Source organism: Chiloscyllium plagiosum, unplaced genomic scaffold (genome assembly GCF_037043375.1).
Source record: "Chiloscyllium plagiosum isolate Xiang-an unplaced genomic scaffold, Cpla_swu_hap1 HiC_scaffold_3, whole genome shotgun sequence".
Classification (NCBI taxonomy): Eukaryota; Metazoa; Chordata; class Chondrichthyes; order Orectolobiformes; family Hemiscylliidae; genus Chiloscyllium; species Chiloscyllium plagiosum.
In genome coordinates this window covers 153,623,396-153,643,140 of record NW_028270141.1, presented here as the reverse complement: position 1 = coordinate 153,643,140, position 19,745 = coordinate 153,623,396, and the positions used below count along the sequence as shown (strand labels likewise).

At 44.6% G+C, this 19,745-nt stretch overlaps 1 protein-coding gene across 1 annotated transcript in view; it reads left to right on the top strand.

Annotated features, from left to right (window-relative positions):
- LOC122540179 (dynein axonemal heavy chain 8-like) overlaps positions 1 to 19,745 on the top strand; it is a 1,258,818-nt gene that overhangs the window by 434,708 nt on the left and 804,365 nt on the right. Inside the window, exon 21 of the mRNA XM_087976819.1 lies at positions 3,054 to 3,195. Within this exon, the coding sequence (XP_087832945.1) occupies positions 3,054 to 3,195 (142 nt within the window). The remainder of the gene's footprint in view (positions 1 to 3,053; positions 3,196 to 19,745) is intronic.

The window sequence follows — 19,745 nt, the reverse complement described above, 5'->3', positions numbered from 1 at the left end:
GGCTGAACGTGTATGTGTGTGCGTGTTGGGAGGTGAGCAATTGCTGCATCCTGGTGTGGACTCTACCTTTGGGAATGGACCATAACCCTTGAGTTAACTACACCTTTAAAATGTACTGTGTTCCTGAGAGTGTACCTGGTTCTCTATTGATGGGCTAGGACTCTATGGAGATTGCACATTTGTGTGCTGTCAGGGGTGCATTTGCTGTGTTCAGGAGTCAACTCTGCCCTCGGTTGTGAACTCTCCTTTGGGCAATGGACTCTGCAGTTTGGAGTGGACTCTATTTCTGACAATGCATTTTGTATACTGGAGTGGATTCTGTTCCTGGGAATTGACTCTACATTTTGAAGAGAACTGTTTATGGTAATGAACTCTGTACTAGAAAGGACTCTGTTTGTGGATAATTGACTCTGAGTTGTTGCTTGTTGGATTTATTACCTGCACTGTCTTGTGTGTCCCTTGGGTCTGGAAGGCATTACTGTGAGATGGGGAGGCTCATTAGATTGTCTCAAAAGCTGACACCCCAATAGCCGGAGGATGGGTAGTCCACCCCAATGCCAGTTGCCCTTAGAGGTGGAAGGTGGGTAGGCCATTCTGAGCGCAGTCATTCCAAAAAGGGATAATCAGGATGGGTGTCCTGGAGGTGGTCAGAAGGTGTTAGAGCAGCTGAGAGCCAGAATATGCCTTGGGGCAGGCCGATATACAGAAGGCTTGTGGACTGCTCTGCGTTCCATTGTCCTAGGGAAGGGGACGGGCTGTCCTAGAGGTGGCCAGAAGATGTGTCAGGGCAGTCCACAGGCCGGATGGCGCGTCGGTGTGAGAACCAGATGGTACGTAAGGGCAGACCGAGAGGCGGACGGCAGGTAGGCCATCCTCAGCGCTGTCACTCCCGGCAGGTACTGGCCCAGGCTGTCAGTGAGGTGGCCGGAGCTTGTGAAGGGCGGTTTGAGATGCCAGAATGTGGGTAGGCCATCCTGATTGCTGTCATCTTGGGGTGGGGGGGGATGGGGTTAGGGAAACAGGACGGGCTGCCCTAGAGTTGGCTGGAAGGTGTGTCAGGGCGGACCGACAGCTGGAAGGGATATGATCAGACCGAGAGCTGGAAAGGGTGTAGGGGCGGGCTGGCTTAGAATGCCGGAGGTGGGAGGGACTGGAGGCTTGCTGGGGGGGACCTGTACTCTATGCACTGTTTCTTATCTATTTGGAATGTCTTGTATGTATTTGTTACTGCTTCTTTTGTGATGCCTGACCTGCTGTGTTTTTCCAGCACCACTCTAGACTCTGATCTCCAGCATCTGCAGTCCTCACTTTAGCCCTGCTGGGAGGGGGTTTGTATTCTATGTACTGTTTCTTATCTAATTGGACTGTCTTGTATGTATTTGTTACTGTTACTGTTTTGTGATGACTGAGAGTGTGATTTGAGGTTTCCCTGGAAACGGTTGAACGGTAGGGTTTGGAGCCTGGCTTTGCCACTCCTCTCCCTTGTAAATTGCTGTTTCTCTGTATATAGCTGTTAATGTTAATTGTTTGTAAACTGTATTGTTTAATAAAATAACGAAAAAGAGTGTTCACTCTCAGAGCCAGCTCTGAGGAAGCCAGACAATTGTAATGTACTAGTGTGTGTAAATAAAAGGTGACTCGGTAATGAGATACCTGCCTCTATGAAGTTGTTTCAACCATGTTAGGGAGTTGCTTAACCTGAAGGACATTAGTGAACCTGATGGGTTTTTCCAACAATCAACAATGGGTCATCATTAGAATCTTAATTCCAGATTTTTGTTGAATTCAAATTCCACCATCTGTGAACCAGCTCTTCAAAATCTGACATTGGCCCAAAATGTTGTGAAGGAGGACTTTGCAGGTTCGATACAAATGATTTGTCTGATTTCATTCCTCTTTTTGAGTGATTTGGTACACTTAAATAGCTTGTGAGACCACTTCTGTCTTTGGATCTGAGGTTATATGATAATAGTTTTCCTTCCCTAAAGAACAATAGCAAATTAGATGAAATTTTACAAGAATGGTTACATCATCAGATTTTTAAATTCAGAATTCATCATCTACTATGGTGGTTTCTGCATTTCGTTCCCCAACCCATTACTTATATTCGAGGATTACTACCATAGGAACAATACCACTACACCACCACCTCGCCTGCTATTCATACTGAATCATTTCTAGCTTGTTCAACGGAAGATCTCATCACCAAAATAATGGAATAGAAATGGAGAAATGAGAAGCATGGAATAAAGTGCTTATAGAAAGCAGAATTTGAGAAAGTGTAGTTGAGATAGCTATGGGCATTAGTGGATATGTAATGAAGTTAGAAGTCAGCTTTGGGCGGCACGGTGGCACAGTGGTTAGCACTGATGCCTCACAGCACCAGAGATCTGGGTTCAATTCCCTCCTTAGGCGACTGACTGTGTGGAGTTTGCATGTTCTCCCTGTGTCTGCGTGAGTTTCCTCCGGGTGCTCCGGTTTCCTAACACAGTCCAAAGATGTGCAGGTCAGGTGAATTGGCCATGCTAAATTGCCTGTAGTGTTAGGTAAGGGGTAAACGTAGGGGTATGGGTGGGTTGCGCTTCGGCGGGTCGATGTGGACTTGTTGGGCCGAAGGGCCTGTTTCCACACTGTAATGTAATCTAATCTAAACCTATAAATAGGGATAGAAGTCAAAGATTAGAAAAAAGAAACCGGTGAAGATTAAAAATTTGAAGCAAGTTTGATTCATTTTTCCGTCTCTGGGATGAGACCAGAAGGTAGCAATGATACAGTCATTGATGTATCTGAAAATGAGTTGTCAGGAGATCTGCAGTAAAGCTGGCATAAGAAATGCTCCATATTACACACAAAAAGATGGGCTTGCTACTCATTGTTTTTCTTTGACTCTCGTGGGACCTATTAAATTCAACTGAAAAAGAATTATCTTTCATTAACATCTGGCAACTTCTGGTTTCATTGCATTTGTTTTTAAAAAAATGTGCTACTAATATATGAAGTATTGTCATTTTATTGTAGTATATTCACCTTTGGTATGCTTATGTGTTCGACAGACTTGCTGTGAAGAATGGGCAGAAGTTTTGACCCCAAAAAGCAAATTACTTGAAAAGACTGTGGACAAACTGGTGGAAATATTTGTAGCAATCTCTGAAAGCATGGTAATTAATGAAAGTGTAAAGCCTGCTGAAGAACCAGGTAAATGATCTTTCCGTTGCAAGGACACTGGTAATAATTGTAGAATCCCAGTAGTGCACTTCAACATAGCACTGTGATCCCTGGCCAACATTCCTGTCACAGACCTGACTGTGTGGAGTCCTGCTCCAGCAGGACTCAGTACAAGCTGGAAGAGCAGCATCTCATTTTCTGCTTGGAGATCCTGCAAACTTCTGGACTCAATATCAAGTTCAATAATTTTGAGATCTGAACACCACTTTCCATGTCATTTACTCCTGGCCTTGTTATTGACATGGGCTGCTTTCATCACAGCCATACCATGTTCATCCATTAAAGGTCCCTATTATAAACTTTTCTTTCTCTCTGGTTCACTATTATCCATTCCTTTGTCTGTCCGACTGCTATTCTCTCTCCCTGGGCTCCATTTCTTCAGTATGCATGCCACCTTTTCCAACTATAATCACTTCTGAAGAAGGGTACCTGAACCCAAAACATTGACTGTGCTTTCTTTCCACAGATTTGGCCAGACTGCTGAGTTTCTTCAACAATTTCTGTTTTTGTTTCACATTTTCAGCATCTATAGATTTTCTTTTTGTTGATTGTAGTATGTGATGTGGCGATGCCAGTGTTGGACTGGGATGGACAGATTAGAAGTCAAATAACATCAGATTATAGTCCAACAGGTTTATTTAAAATCACACACTTTTCAAACACTGCTCAAAATTTAGAACATGCTTTTTGTAGACTAAGAATCATGGGGTCAGAGAGGTTTAAAGCACAGAAAAAGGCCCTTTGGCCTATCAAGTCTGCATCAGTCAAAAACAACCATGAACAATTCTAATCCCATTTTCCAGCACTTGTTAAATACTGCTTTAAGTTATGAATCTAAAAGGAAGGATAACTTAGGACATACTACTAGAGGTGATGAGAAAATTAGCATTAAGGTGCTTTACCTGAATGCTTGTAGTATTCGTAACAAAGTAGATGAATTAACAGCACAAATCATTGTGAATGATTATGATGTGGTAGGCATCACAGAGACATGGTTGCAGGGGGTTCAGGACTGGCAGTTAAACATCTAAGGATTTACAATTTATTGAAAAGACAGGAAAGTGGGCAGAGGGGCTGGGGTTGCCTTGTTAGTTAAGAATGAGACTAAATCTATGGCACTGAATGACATAGGGTCAGATGATGTGGAGTTATGTACAGACCTCCTAGCAGTGGCCAGGACCAGGACGCAAGATGTACCAGGTGCAAGATGTCAGAAGGGCAAGGTCACTGTGATCATGGGGGACTTCAATATGCAAATGAACTGGGCAAGTAATGTTGCCAGTGGATCCAAAAAAAGGGAATTCATGGAATGCTTACAGGATGGCTTTTTGGAACAGCTTGTGATGGAGCCCACAAGGGAGCAGGCTATTCTAGAACAGCTTGTGATGAGCCAGACTTGATAAAAGATTTTAACTTAAGGGAACATTTAGGAGGCAGCAATCATAATATAGTAGATTTCAGCCTGCAGTTTGAAAGAGTGAAGGCAAAATTGGATGTAATGGTGTTACAGTTAAATAAAGGCCATTACAAGGGCATGAGAAAGGAATTGACGAAAATCGACTGGAAGCAGAGCCTAATAGGAAAGACAGTAGAGCAACAATGGCAAGGGTTTCTGGGTATAATGGAGGACACTGTATAGAGGTTCACCCCAAAGAAAAGAAAGATTATCTGGGGTGGGAGGGTGGTGGATTAGACAGCCATAGCTGACAAAGGAAGTCAGAAAATGTATCATAGAAAAAGAGAGAGCATATAAAGTTGCCAAGAGCACTGAGAATTCAGAAGATTGGGAAGATTACAAAAACAAGCAGAGGATAACAGAGAGAAATAAGGAAGGAGAGGATCAAATATGAAAGTAAGCTAGCCAATAATATTAGAAATGATAGTAAAAGTTTCTTTCAATACATAAGAAACAAATGAGGAAAAAGTAGAAATTGGGGTCGCTCCAAATTGATGCGGGAAGGCTAGTGATGGGAGATAAGGAAATAGCAGAAGAACTGAATAAATACTTTGTGTCAGTCTTCTCAGTGGAAGACATGAGTAATATCCCAACAATTAAGGAAAGTCAAGGGACAAAGTTGAGTATGGTAGCCATAACAAAAGAGAAAGTGCTAGAAAATCTGAAAAGTCTAAAAGTTGATAAATCTCCTGGCCCTAACAGACTACATCCTAGAGTTCTGAGGGACGTGGCTGAAGAAATAGCTGAGGCATTGGTTGTAATCTTTCAAAAATCACTGGAGTCAGGGAAAGTTCCAGATGATTGTAAAATCGCTGTTGTAACCCCCTTGTTCAAGAAAAGATCCAGGCAAAAGATGGAAAGCTATAGGCCGATTAGTCTAACCTCAATTGTAGGTAAAATTCTAGAATTTAGTAAGGGGAGGTCGTGCCTGACAAACCTGTCAGAATTCTTTAAAGAGGTATCAAGTAGGTTAGCCCAGAGAAACCCAGCGGATGTTAGCTACCTAGACTTCTAAAACGCCTTTGATAAGGTGCCTCACGGGAGGCTGCTGGTCTTCAAGGTGAGCCACTGGCATGGATTGACTGTCTGTCAGAAGGCAGAGAGTTGGGAACAAAAGGTTCTTTTTCAGAATGGCAGCTAGTGACAAGTGGTGTCCTGCAAGGTTCAGTGTTGGGGCCGAAGCTGTTCACTCTATATATTAATGATCTGGATGAAGGGACTGGGGGCATTCTGGCGAAGTTTGCTGATGATACAATGTTAGGCAGGCTGGTAGTTCTGAGGAAGTGGGGAAGCTGCAGAAAGGTTTAGGAGAGTGTCTAAGGAATGGCTGATGAAATTCAATGTGAGCAAGTGCGAGGTCTTTCACTTTGGTAAAAAGAATACAGGCATGGACTATTTTTTTTAAATGGTGAGAAAATTCATAAAGCCAAAATACAAAGGGATCTGGGAGTACTAGTCCAGGGACATTGCAGGTAAGTGGCACTGAAGTTCCAATCAGCCTTGATTGAATGGAAGAGTGGACTTGATAGAATGAATGGCCTTACTTCCACTCTTCTGTCTTATGGTCTTATTTGCTCCCAATCAACTCTGGCCGAATCATACATGATCTTATTAAAATCAGACATCCCAAACCCCTGCCCACCAATGCCCAGATTTAACTTTGATTCCAGGCCATTCCAGGATCTTTTCCATAACAGTCTTGAAAATAATAGAGTTATAATGCTGACTATAAAATTCTACCCCTCTGATACTTCACTTAATTTTGTGACTTCATTACTTCAAATTAAATCCAGGACTATGCTCTTTTCTAGGGCCTTCTGCATACTGGCTTAAAAAGCTTTTGTGGATGCATTTTAAGGGTTCAACTACTTTTACCTTTTCACTCTATGACTACCCCAATTCATATTGAAGAAGTTGAAATCCCTATTATCACAATCTTATTACTTTTACATTTCTCTGAAATCTTCTTACATATCTGTTATTCTGTTTCTCTGTAACCATTAGGGTTTACAGTGGAACCTCCATTATCTGGCATTTGATTATCCAAATTTCAGATTATCTGGACAAGATCGCAAGGTCCCGATGCTTGACTAAACTGTGTTATCCGGCATTTAATTATCTGAACATTAAATTATCTAAACAAAATACCCCCCGCCCGGGGCGGTCAGATAATCAAGGCTGCTCTGTATAGTGCACTCCCAACAATGTTATTGCTCTTTTTTGGTATTTAAATTCTGCCCATATGACTTTATTTGAGGAGCCTTCTAAAATATCATCCTTTCTTACTTCCATAATTCATCTTCTGATCATTAGATCAATATTTGATCTATTGTTATCACATGTACTGAGATACAGTCAAAAGTATTGTTTTGCGTGTAATACAGGCAGGTCATACCATACAAAGTGCATCAGAGTAGCAGAAAATAGTGCAGAATATAGTGTTGCCCCTACAGAGAATGTGCGGAGAGAGATCAACATTAACATTTGAGAGCTCCTTTCAAAAGTCTGACAATAGCAGGGAAGAAGGTGTTCTTCTTTTGTATGTGTATTCAAATTTTTATATCTTCTGCCTGACCGAAGAGGATGGGAGAGAGTATAATTGGGATGGGAAGGGTCTTTGATTTATGTTGGTTGCTTTCATGAGGCAGCAGAAAATATAGATGGAGTCAGTGAAAGGAAGCATGGTTTGCATGATGGATTAGGCTGTGTTTGTGACTTTTTGTAGTTTCTTGCAGTCTTGAACTGCAGTGATGCATCCATCTAGGTTGCTTTCTATGGTGCATTCATCAAAATTGGTAAGAGTTTTTGTTGACATGCAAATTTCCTTAGCCTACTGAAGAAGCAGAGGTGTTCTGCTTTCTTGACCATCGTGTCGATGTGTGTGGATCAGGACAGATTGTTGGTGATCATTATTCCCAGGAACTTGATATTGTTGACCATCTCCACCTTAGCACTAATTTTGCAGACAAGGTTGTGCCCTTTACACCGCTTCCTGAAATCAATGACCAGCTCCTTCATTGTGCTAACATTGATAGAGAGATTGTTGTCTTCACACCATGCCATTAAGCACTCAATCTTTGTCATCATTTAAGATCTGACCTACAAACAAATTTGTAAATGGAGTTGAATTGGAATTCAACCACGGTCGTGAGTGAATAAGGAGTATAGTCTGGGGCTGAGTACACAGTCTTGCAGGGCACGAGTGTTGAAGATTATCGTGAAGGTGGTGGTGTTGCCTATTCTTACTGATTGCGGTATATGGGTCAGGAAGTCGAGGACCCAATCACAGGAGGGAGCAAAGAACTAGGTCTCAGAGTTTGGAGATGAGTTTAGAACATAGAACAATACAGCGCAGAACAGGCCCTTCGGCCCTCGATGTTGCACTGACCTGTGAACTATTCTCAGCTCGTTCCCCCTACACTACCCCAAAATCATCCATGTGCTTATCTAAGGATTGTTTAAATTTCCCTAGTATGGCTGAGAAATTGTTTGGGATTATGGTGATGAAGGCAGAGCTTTAGTGAATTAATAGGAGCCTGATCAAGGTATCCTTGTTCTCCAGATGTTTCAGGGATAAATGTAGAGTCAGGGAGATAGCATCTGCCACAAACCTTTTGCAAATTGCAAAGGATCAAGGCAATTTAGTAGGCTGTCCCTGGAACTCACATCTCCCAGTACCAATTCACCCAATCTGCACATCTTTGGACTGTGAGGAGGAAGCTGGAGCACCTGGAGGAAAAACACACATTCACCAGAATGTGCAAAATCCAAATAGACAGTCACCCAAGCCTGGAATTGAGGCAAGGTCCCTGGCACTGAGGCAACAATGCTAAGCTCTGAGCCACTGTGCTGCCCGTAGTAAGAAGTTAAAGATATCAGGAACTACTCCTGCCAGCTGGTCCACTCGGGATCTGAGTGCATGGCTGGGGCGTTCATCCTGACCAGTCACTTTCTCTCGAATAGTAACACCCACTGCTGTCTTTCCTCCTTCTCGCCTGTAATATTGAGCTGCCAATCTCAGACCCCTCTTGATCATATCTCAATGACAGCAGTTACATCATACAATATTTTAATTTTTGTCTTCAACTCACCTGCCTTTTTTGTGGACTCCTTGCATTAAAACATGCACCATCCAACTTGGCTAAAATCCCTTATACCTTGGTTGACCTATAGCCTTTGTGTTTGCTTGACCCCCTTGCCTGTCTCTTCTAATCTTCCTCCCCTCTTGTGCCATAGATCCACCCATAGTGCCGTGAACTTGGCTGCCATTTGCTTTCCCCTACACAGTCACCTTCCCCAATGCTGATACTCCTATCTGGATCTCACTCACCTGCCAAATTAGTTTAATCACTTCCCAACAGCAGCAACAGACCTCTCTACAAGGATGCTGTTCCTTTTCCAGTTTAGATGCAACCTTATATAGCTACCACCAGCCCCAAAAATGATCCCATTGTTCAAGAAATGTAAAACCCTTCCTCCTGCACTACCTTTCCAGCCACATATTCATCTGGACTAACCACATATTTCAATACTCACTAGCATCTGCACTGGATGTAATTCAGAGATTATGACTTTTGGCTCTTGTTCTTAACTATTTCCTCGCTTCCTAAATTCTAAATTGTAGGACTCTTTCTCAATCTATATCACTAGTACCAATATGTATCACAATCTCTGTCTGTTTTTCTCACCCTTTAGAATATCCTGCAATGGTTCAGTTACAACACTAACGCTGTCACCAGAGAAAAGAGATACCATCCTGGAGTCTGTCTTGCTATCACAGGAATGTCTGTCTGATTTACAGTAGAATTTCTAATCACTAAAGCCTGCTATGCTTCTTCCTTCTTTTTTGTGCAGCAGATTTACTCATAATGCCATGAAGTTGGCTGCCATTGCTTTTCCCTACACAGTCATCCCACCCAGTAGTATCAAAAACAGCCACCAAGGACTGCTGCACTACCTGTCTTCCTCTACTCTGCTTGGTGGTCACCCATGCCATTTCCCTGTCCTGTCTTCACCTGCAGTGTCATCATCCCACTGTGCAATCCACAACATGTTCAATATTGCAGGTGCTCCTCAGTAAATGCACCCAGAGCTCTAGTTCTGAAATGTGATTCACCAGTAGCTGCAGCTGGGTACAGTAGCTTGGTGACTCAGTGGTTAGCACTGCTGCCTCACAGTGCCAGGGGCCAGTTCAATTCCAACCTTAGGTGACTGACTGTTGTGGAGTTTGCACTTTCTTCCTGTGTCTGCATGGTTTTCCTGCCACAGTCCAAAGATGTGCAGGTTAGGTGGATTGTCCATAGAGTCCAGGGACCTGTAGGTTAGGTCGATTCATCATGGTAGGTGTGGGGTTACAGAGGTAAGGTAGGAGCCTGGGTGCTGCCTTCTTGAACCGCTGCAGTCCATCTATTGTGGGTTGACCCACAATGCTATTTCTGATGAAGGGCTTATGCCTAAAACGTTGACTCTCCTGCTCCTTGGATGCTGCTTGACCTACTGTGCTTTTCCAGCGCCACACTTTTCGACTATGACCTCCAGCATCTGCAGTCCTCACTTTCTTCTCCACAATGCCACTAGGGAAGGAATTCCAGGATTTTGACCCAGTGACAGTGAAGGTACAGTAGCTCAGTGGTTAGCAATGGGGAACTTGAGGTCGTGGTGTTCCTACGTGAATGCTGCCCTTATCCTTCTAGATGGAAACGTTCGTGGGATTGTGAAGTGCTGTCTGCGGATCTTTGATGAATTTCTACAGTGTATCTCTTGTAGCTAATACACTGCCGCTACTGAGCAGTGGAGGGAGTGGATGTAGTGCCAATCAAGCGGCTTGCTTTGTCCTGGATGGTGTCAGGCTTCTTGAGTGTTGTTCAGTCTGTACTTATCCAGGCAAGTAGGGAGTATTCTATCATAGTCCTGATTTGTGCCTTGTGGATGATGGACAGGCTTTGAGGAATCAGGAAGTGAGTTACTTGCCACAGTATTCCTAGCTTCTGACCTGCTCTTATAGCCACTGTGTTTACATAGTGAGTCCAGTTGAGTTTCTGATCACTGATTACCCCCAGGATGTTGACAGTAATGGTGCTCTTCGGATGCTGCCTGAACTGCTGTGCTCTTCCAGCACCACTAATCCAAAAATGTTGATAGTAATGGTTTCAGTGATGGTGATACTGTTGAATGCCATGGAGTGGTGGTTAAATTGTCTCTTCTTCATGATGGTCATAGTCTGGCATTTGTGTGGTGCAAATGTTACTTGCCACTTGTCACCCCAAGCCTGGATATTGTCCAGATCTTGTTGCATTTGAACATGGACAGATTCAGTATCTGAGAAGTCATGAATGGGGCTGAACATTATGCAATCATCGGCGAACATCCGCATTTTCGATCTTCTGATGGAGGGAAGGTCATAGCTGAAGCAGCTGGAGTTGAGGTGACTGACCTCCAACAACCACAATCATCTTACCATGTGTCAGGTATGAATTCAACCACCGGAGAGTTTGTCCCCTGATATCCATTGATTCCAGTTCTGTAAGAACTCAAGCACAAGCTCCAGGACCGGTTCAAAGAACATCTATGATCCGCACGCTCCAAAGAACACCACCTCCCGGTTCCCAGCCATTTCAACTCTCCCACCCACTCTCTCAGTGACATGTCCATCCTGGGCCTCCTCCGCCGTCACAGTAAGGCTACACGCAAACTGGAGGAAGAAGGGTGGCTCAGTGGTTAGGACTGCTGTTTCACAACGCCAGGGACCTGGGTTTGATTCCCATCATGGGTGACTGTGCAAACTCCACACAGACATTCTCCCCCTGTCTACGTGGCTTTCCTCCAGGTGCTCCAGTTTCCTCCCACAATCCAAAGATGTACAGGTCAGCTGAATTGGTCATGCTAAATTGCCCATAGTGTTAGGTGCATTAATCAGGGGTAAATATAGTGTAGGGGAATGGGTCTGGTTGGGTTACTCTTTGGATGGTCGGTGTGGATTTGTTGGGCCGAAGGGCCTGTTTCCATACTTTAGGGAATCTAAGTTTGGGTGAAGATTTGTAGCTCGGGTGCTCGTTGTTGTGGTTCTGTTCGCCGAGCTGGAAATTTTTGTTGCAAACGTTTTGTCCCCTGTCTAGGTGACATCCTCAGTGCTTGGGAGCCTCCTGTGAAGCACTTCTGTGGTGTTTCCTCCGGCATTTATAGTGGCCTGTCCCTGCCGCTTCCGGTTGTCAGTTTCACCTGTCCGCTGTCGTGGCCGGTATATTGGGTCCAGGTCGATGTGTTTGTTGATGGAGTTTGTGGATGAGTGCCATGCTTCTAGGAATTCCCTGGCTATTCTTTGTTTGGCTTGCCCTATAATGGTAGTGTTGTCCCAGTCGAATTCATGTTGCTTGTCGTCTGCGTGTGTGGCTACTAAGGATAGCTGGTCGTGGCGTTTCGTGGCTAGTTGATGTTCATGGATGCGGATCGTTAGCTGTCTTCCTGTTTGTCCTATATAGTGTTTTGTGCAGTCCTTGCATGGGATTTTGTACACTACATTAGTTTACAATGTAGTGTAGCAAAACTAATGTAGTGTACAAAATCCCATGCAAGGACTGCACAAAACACTATATAGGACAAACAGGAAGACAGCTAACGATCCGCATCCATGAACATCAACTAGCCACAAAACGCCACGACCAGCTATCCTTAGTAGCCACACACACAGACGACAAGCAACATGAATTCGACTGGGACAACACTACCACTATAGGGCAAGCCAAACAAAGAATAGCCAGGGAATTCCTAGAAGCATGGCACTCATCCACAAACTCCATCAACAAACACATCGACCTGGACCCAATATACCGGCCACAACAGCGGACAGGTGAAACTGACAACCGGAAGCGGCAGGGACAGGCCACTATAAATGCCAGAGGAAACACCACAGAAGCGCTTCACAGGAGGCTCCCAAGCACTGAGGATGTCACCTAGACAGGGGACGAAACGTTTGCAACAAAAATTTCCAGCTCGGCGAACAGAACCACAACAACGTAGGGAATCTAATCTAAAAAGAACCCTCCTCTTCCACCTCAGGAGCTTATAACATTATGGCCTCAACATAGAATTCACCCACTTCCAAATGTCCCCACCCCCACCTCATCCCAGGTCCAGCCCTCCCTCTCCGCCCCGTTCCCTTAACCTGACTAACCTGTCCATCTTCCACCTGTCTGCTCCACCCTTCCCACTGACCAATCACAATCACCTCCTACCTGCATTCACCTGTCACAATCTCATCCACCTTACCTCCAGTCCCAAACCCCTCCCTCTACTTATTTTTCAGCTCCTTTCCACTCCCCAGTCCTGCTGAAGGATCCTGCCCAAAACATTGACTCTCCTGCTTCTCTGCTAGACCTGCTGTGCTTTTCCAGCTCCACATTTTATCAACTAGAGTTTCTTGATACCGCAATCGATCGAATGCAGGAGGCTCCCAAGCACTGAGGATGTCACCTAGACAGGGGACGAAACGTTGTCAAGGACTGTTGCACTCACCTCACCTCTGGAATTCAACTCTTTTGTCCACGTTTGAACCAAGGGTGTAATGAGGTCCAGAGCTGAGTGGCCCTGGAGGAACCCAAGCTGGGCGTCGCTGAGCAGGTTATTGCTGAGCAGGTGCTGCTTGATAGCACTGTTGATGAAGCCTTCCATCACTTTACTGATGATGGAGAGTAGACTGATGGTGTGGTAATTGGCCATGTTGGATTTGTCCTGCTTTTTAAATACAGGACGTGCTTGGGCAATTTTCCACATTGCTGGGTAGATACCAGTATTGTAACTGTACTGGGAACAGCTTGGCTAGGGGAAGGACAGGTTTGGGAACACAAGTCTTAAGTACTCTGCCAGAATGTTGTCAGGGCCCGTAGCTTCCAGCCGTTCCTTGACATCACGCGGAGTGAATCGAATTGGCTGAAGACTGATACCTGGATGTTAGGGATCACTGGAGGGCACTGAGGTTGATCATCCACTTGGCACTTCTGACTGAAGACTGCTGTGAAAGCTTCAACCTTATCTTTTGCACTGATGTGCTGGGCTCTTCCATCATTGAGTATGGGGATATTTGTGGAGCTTCCTCCTCCTCCTCCAGTGAGTTGTTTAATTGTCCACCACCATTCACTTGGCAGTGATTACACAATTGGACCAGTTCCAAAAACGCACAACCCAAATGGCCTCCTTCTTCAAGGACCGCAATTTCCCCCCCGACGTGGTCGACGATGCCTTCCACCGCATCTCTTCCACTTCCCGCTCCTCTGCCCTTGAGCCCCGCCCCTCCAACCGCCACCAGGACAGAACACCACTGGTCCTCACCTACCACCCCACCAAACTCCATGTACAGTGCATCATCCGCCGTCATTTCCGCTACCTCCAAACGGACCCCACCACCAAGGATATATTTCCCACACCTCCCCTATCAGCATTCCGTAAAGACCACTCCCTCCGTGACTCCCTCGTCAGATCCACACCCCCCACCAACCCAACCTCCACTCCCGGCACCTTCCCCTGCAACCGCAGGAGGTGCAAGACTTGCGCCCACACCTCCCCCCTCACCTCCCTCCAAGGCCCCAAAGGAAACTTCCATATCCGCCACAGATTTACCTGCACCTCCACACACATCATCTATGGCATCCTCTGCACCCGATGTGGCCTCCTCTATATTGGGGAGACAGGCCGGCTACTTGCGGAGCGTTTCAGAGAACACCTCTGGGACACCCGGACCAACCAACCAAACCACCCTGTAGCTCAACATTTCAATTCCCCCTCCCACTCCACCAAGGATATGCAGGTCTTTGGACTCCTCCATCGTCAGACCACAACAAAACGACGGTTGGAGGAAGAACACCTCATCTTCCACCTAGGAACCCTCCAACCACAAGGGATGAACTCGGATTTCACCAGTTTCCTCATTTCCCCTCCCCCCACCCTGTCTCAGTCAAATCCATCGAATTCAGCACCGCCTTCCTAACCTGCAATCTTCTTCCCGACCTCTCCGCCCCCACCCCAGTCTGACCTTTCACCCTCACCTTGACCTCTTTCCACCTATCACATTTCTGACGCCCCTCCCCCAAGTCCCTCCTCCCTACCTTTTATCTTAGCCTGCTGGACAAACTTTCCTCATTCCTGAAGAAGGGCTTATGCCCGAAACGTCGATTCTCCTGTTCCCTGGATGCTGCCTGACCTGCTGTGCTTTTCCAGCAACACATTTCCAGCAGTGATTACACAATTGCCATTCAACCAGCCTTTTGTTGAATTTTTTCGTCACTTGCCATGGTGAGATTTGAATCCATGTCTCCAGGCTGCTTGATTACTAGTTCAGTGGCATCACCACTGCAGCATCATCTCCCTTTTCATTGTGATATAGTCTGCTGTCCAGAACATGCTGGTCTAAGAAACTATCCTGTAAACATTTTCTGATCCCCTTGTCTAGGCTTCCTTTGCGCATCCATCTTTTTCAGTCTTTTTGAAGACTGGGAGAGTTTAATGCCTTTCTGGCAGTAGTTTAGCTGAGGAGGTGGTCCAGTAAACTAGACTGGTGACAGTTTCTCCAGAAGATAGTACTAGAAGCTGCTGTCAGGTTGTAAAATAATTCCCGTTGTCCATCCCAGTTAGCATTCATGTCTGTCATCTGCTGGAATGTAATGTCTCTCCCTGGCTTACGAATGCCAGTTCCCAAGTATTCATCTCATTAATAGTCACCATCTGCTATCTGGTTAAGTATAGTGCTCTCTCCTGTTGTCAAAAAGTCTGTAGAACCTTTTGATCTAACTTGCCTCCACCCTCAAAACGTGAAAACATAAAAAATGCATTTCATGGCAAGATTAATAATAATAAATGACAAACAAGACATAAATTCACAGCCCATCATTCTCACTCCAATCATATTCCTAATCACCCTTCAACTTGCTTATCATGCTTATCTTGCTTACCTTAAATTCACAACATTTTACATTTGGGATAAACTGTCAGCAGTTATATTTTGTTAGCGATGTTTGAGAAGATTTGTAGCTCAGATTAATGATAAGTAAGTTTTCTCGCTGAGCTTGAAGGTTTATTTTCAGATGTTTCGTAATCATACTAGGTAACATCATCAGTGAGAGTCTCCAGTGAAGCGCTGGTGGTATGTCCTGCCTCTCTATTTATAAATCTTGATTTCTTAAGGTGGGTGTCCTACCTTCCCTTGAGGAAAAAGAACCGGAAATGACATCATCCACCTTAAGAAACCAAGACCTATAAATAGAGGCAGGACATACCACCACCGCTTTACCGGAGATTGTCACTGATGTTGTTACCTCGTATGGTGACGAAACATCTGAAATCAAACCTTCAAGCTCAGCGAGCAAACTTACAGGCTTTTATATTATCTTTCCCAGAAATATGTACAATCCTCATGTTAAACAGTTGCAGATCTAATCTCCAGCTGAATAATCTGTCGTCTTTTTAAACTTTTGATAAAAGTTAATGGATTACGATCAGTAAAAAAAGTTTCATTGTTTCCATGTTCAACATTAATTTTCAAGTGTTGAAGAGCCGCTTACCCTGCCAATGTTTCCTTTTCTGTAGTTGAATATCTTTTAATTTTGATTTTATTTTATTGTCACATGTTCTAAGATACAGAGAAAACCTTGTGTAAACCCACACAAGCACAGGCTACATTACACAGGCATTCACTAGGTGAGATCAGCATTATTTGAGGCTAGAGAGTCCATTCATCAGTCTAATAATGGCCTGGGAGAAACTGTTCCTGAACCTGCTATTGTGTGTATTCAGACTTCTGTATCTTCTGCCTGATGGAAGAGGTTGTCGGGGATCAGTATCAGGATGCAATGGGTCTTTGATGATTGTGGCAGCAGGTGTGTGTGTGTGTGTGTTGTTGCAGCCAAATCTATAGGATCTGGCATGGCTGTATATGCTATTTGCTGCACTCTGAGCACCTTTCTGTCTAAACAGCTGTTGGGAGGCTCTGCATATATTGGCATGTCAACACGTTGAGATTCACACATGGAAGTCACTACCGCACACAGACTTCGGAAGTCAATACATCAGCAAACACAAATTCAGGGAATGTTATCGGTAGGATGTTGCTGGGTATGAAAGATTTGAGTTATAAGTAAAGACTGGATAGACTGGAATTTTTTTCACTGGAGCGTAGGATGTTGAGAGGCAACCTTATAGAATATATAAATTCTATAGAATTTATAAAATAATGAAGGGTATAGATAGGGTTAATGGTAGGTGTCCTTGTCTTAGGATGGGGTATTTCAAAACTAGGCGCTGCATATTTAAGGTGAGAGGAGAGAGATTTTTAAAAAAGACATGAGGGGCATTTTTTATACAGAGGGTGGTTCATATGTGGAATGAACTTCCTAAGGAAGTGTGGATGTGGGTTCAATTAAATCCTTCATAAATATTTGAATGAGTACATGAATAGGAAAGGTTTGGAGGATATGGGCCAGGAGCAAGCAGGTGAGAGTAGCTCAGTTGGGATTATGTTCAGCATGGACTGGTTACATTGAAGGGTCTGTTTCCATGCTGTATGATACTGTGACTCTAAATGGAATCCATGGATGGAAGGCTGGTTTCCATGATTGTCTGGGTTCTGCCTATCACCTGCTGTAGTTTCTTTCAGTCCTGAGCAGAGCAGTTGCCATACCAGGCCATAATGCACCTGGATAGTATACCCTCAATAGTGCATTTGTGGAAGTTGGTGAGGGTCCTTATGGACCTGCCAAATTTCTTGAGCCACCTGAGGAAGAAGAGGCATTGTGCCTTGTTGACCATTAAAGCTACGTGGGATGTTCAGGACAAGTTATTGTTTATCGTCAAGGAACTTGAAGCTCTCCACCCTCTTGCCCTCAGTTCCATTGATGTAGATGGGGAGCACGTTCCCCCCTTTTCTTTCTGAAGTCAGCGATCAGTTCTTTAGTTTTGTTGAGAGAGAGGTTGTTCTCATTGTACCTTGCCATCAAGCCCTCTATCTCCCTGCTGTATTCTGACTCGTCATTGTTCAATATCAGTCCCACTACGGTGGTTGCATCAGAAAACTTGTAGATGCTGTTCATTTGGAATTTGGCAACACAATTTGTGGGTATACACGGAGTACAGTAGGGGATTGAGGATGCATCCTTGGGTGACTCCAGTGTTGAGTGACATTGTGGAATCCCTACAGTGTGGAAACAGGCCCTTAAGCCCAACAAGTCTGGGAACCAGAAGAGAAGACTACTAGACAGTGAGGTGCAATCTGGAGACTGTAAGGATCACGCAGTTAGCATTACCAAGGGGAAGAGTAGGCAGAAAGCAGATGAACGCAAAAGAACAGGTGGCCTGAAGTGCACATACTTTTAATGCAAAGAGTATAGTGGGTAAGGCAGATGAACTTAGGGCTTGGATTGGTACCTGGGAGTATGACGTTATTACAATTACAAAGTCTTGGTTGAATGAAGAGCATGATTGGCAACTAAATGTTCCAGGATAATGATGCTTCAGACAGGGAGGGAAGTAAAAAGGGGGGGAGGAGTTGCATTGCTGGTCAGGGATGATATCACGGCTGTGTTAAAGGATGACACTACGGAGGGCTTGAGCAGTGAGTTGTTATGGGTGGAGTTGAGAAATAAGAAGAGTGCAATTACATTGGTGGGGCTGTATTACAGGCCTCCCAACAGTGACTGTGAGGTAGAAGAACAAATAGGTAAACAGATTATGGAAAGATGTAGAGGCAACAGGGTGGTGGTAATGGGAGATTTTAATTTTCCCAACATTGACTGGGATTTACTTAGTATCAGAGGTCTGGGTGGGGCAGAATTTGTAAGGAACATCCAGGAAAGTTTTCTAGAGTAGTATGTCAATAGTCTGACAAGGGAAGGGGCTATATTGACCAGGTGTTGGGGAATGAGCCAGGCCAGGTGGTTGAAATTGCATTGGGGGATTTCTTTGGGAATAGTGACCACAACTCTAAGTTTTAGAATACTCATAGATAAAGATGAGAGTGATCCTAAGGGAAGAGTACTAAACTGGGCCTGGGCCAAGGCCAATTATATCAATATTCGGCAGGTGCTGGAAAATGTGGATCAGGAGCAGCTATTTGAAGAGAAGTCCACATTTGATATGTGAGAGGCTTTCAAAGATAGTGCAGGATAGGCATGTCCCTTTGAAAACAAGGGATAGAACATAGAACATAGAAGAATACAGCGCAGTACAGGCCCTTTGGCCCTCGATGTTGCGCCGATTCAAGCCCACCTAACCTATACTAACCCACTATCCTCCATATACCTATCCAATGCCCGCTTAAATGCCCATAAAGAGGGAGAGTCCACCACTGCTACTGGCAGGGCATTCCATGAACTCACGACTCGCTGAGTGAAGAACCTACCCCTAACTTCAGTCCTATATCTACCCCCCCTTAATTTAAAGCTATGCCCCCTTGTAATACCCGACTCCATACGCGGGAAAAGGTTCACGCTGTCAACCCTATCTAACCCCCTAATCATCTTGTACACCTCAATCAAGTCACCCCTAAACCTTCTTTTCTCTTATGAAAACAGCCCCAAGTGCCTCAGTCTTTCCTCATACGAACTTCCTTCCATACCAGGCAACATCCTGGTAAACCTCCTCTGCACCCATTCCAGTGCCTCCACATCCTTCCTATAGTATGGCGACCAAAACTGCACACAATATTCCAGATGCGGCCGCACCAGAGTCTTATACAACTGCATCATGACCTCAGGACTCCGGAACTCAATTCCTCTACCAATAAAAGCCAGTACGCCATATGCCTTCCTCACCGCACTATTTACCTGGGTGGCAACTTTCAGAGATCTATGTACATGGACACCAAGATCCCTCTGCTCATCCACACTACCAAGTATCCGACCATTAGCCCAGTACCCCATCTTTTTGTTATTCCTCCCAAAGTGAATCACCTCACACTTAGCTACATTGAATTCTATTTGCCACCTTTCTGCCCAGCTCTGCAGCTTCTCTATATCCTGCTGTAACCTGCCACATCCTTCCTCACTGTCAACAACTCCTCTGACTTTCGTATCATCCGCAAACT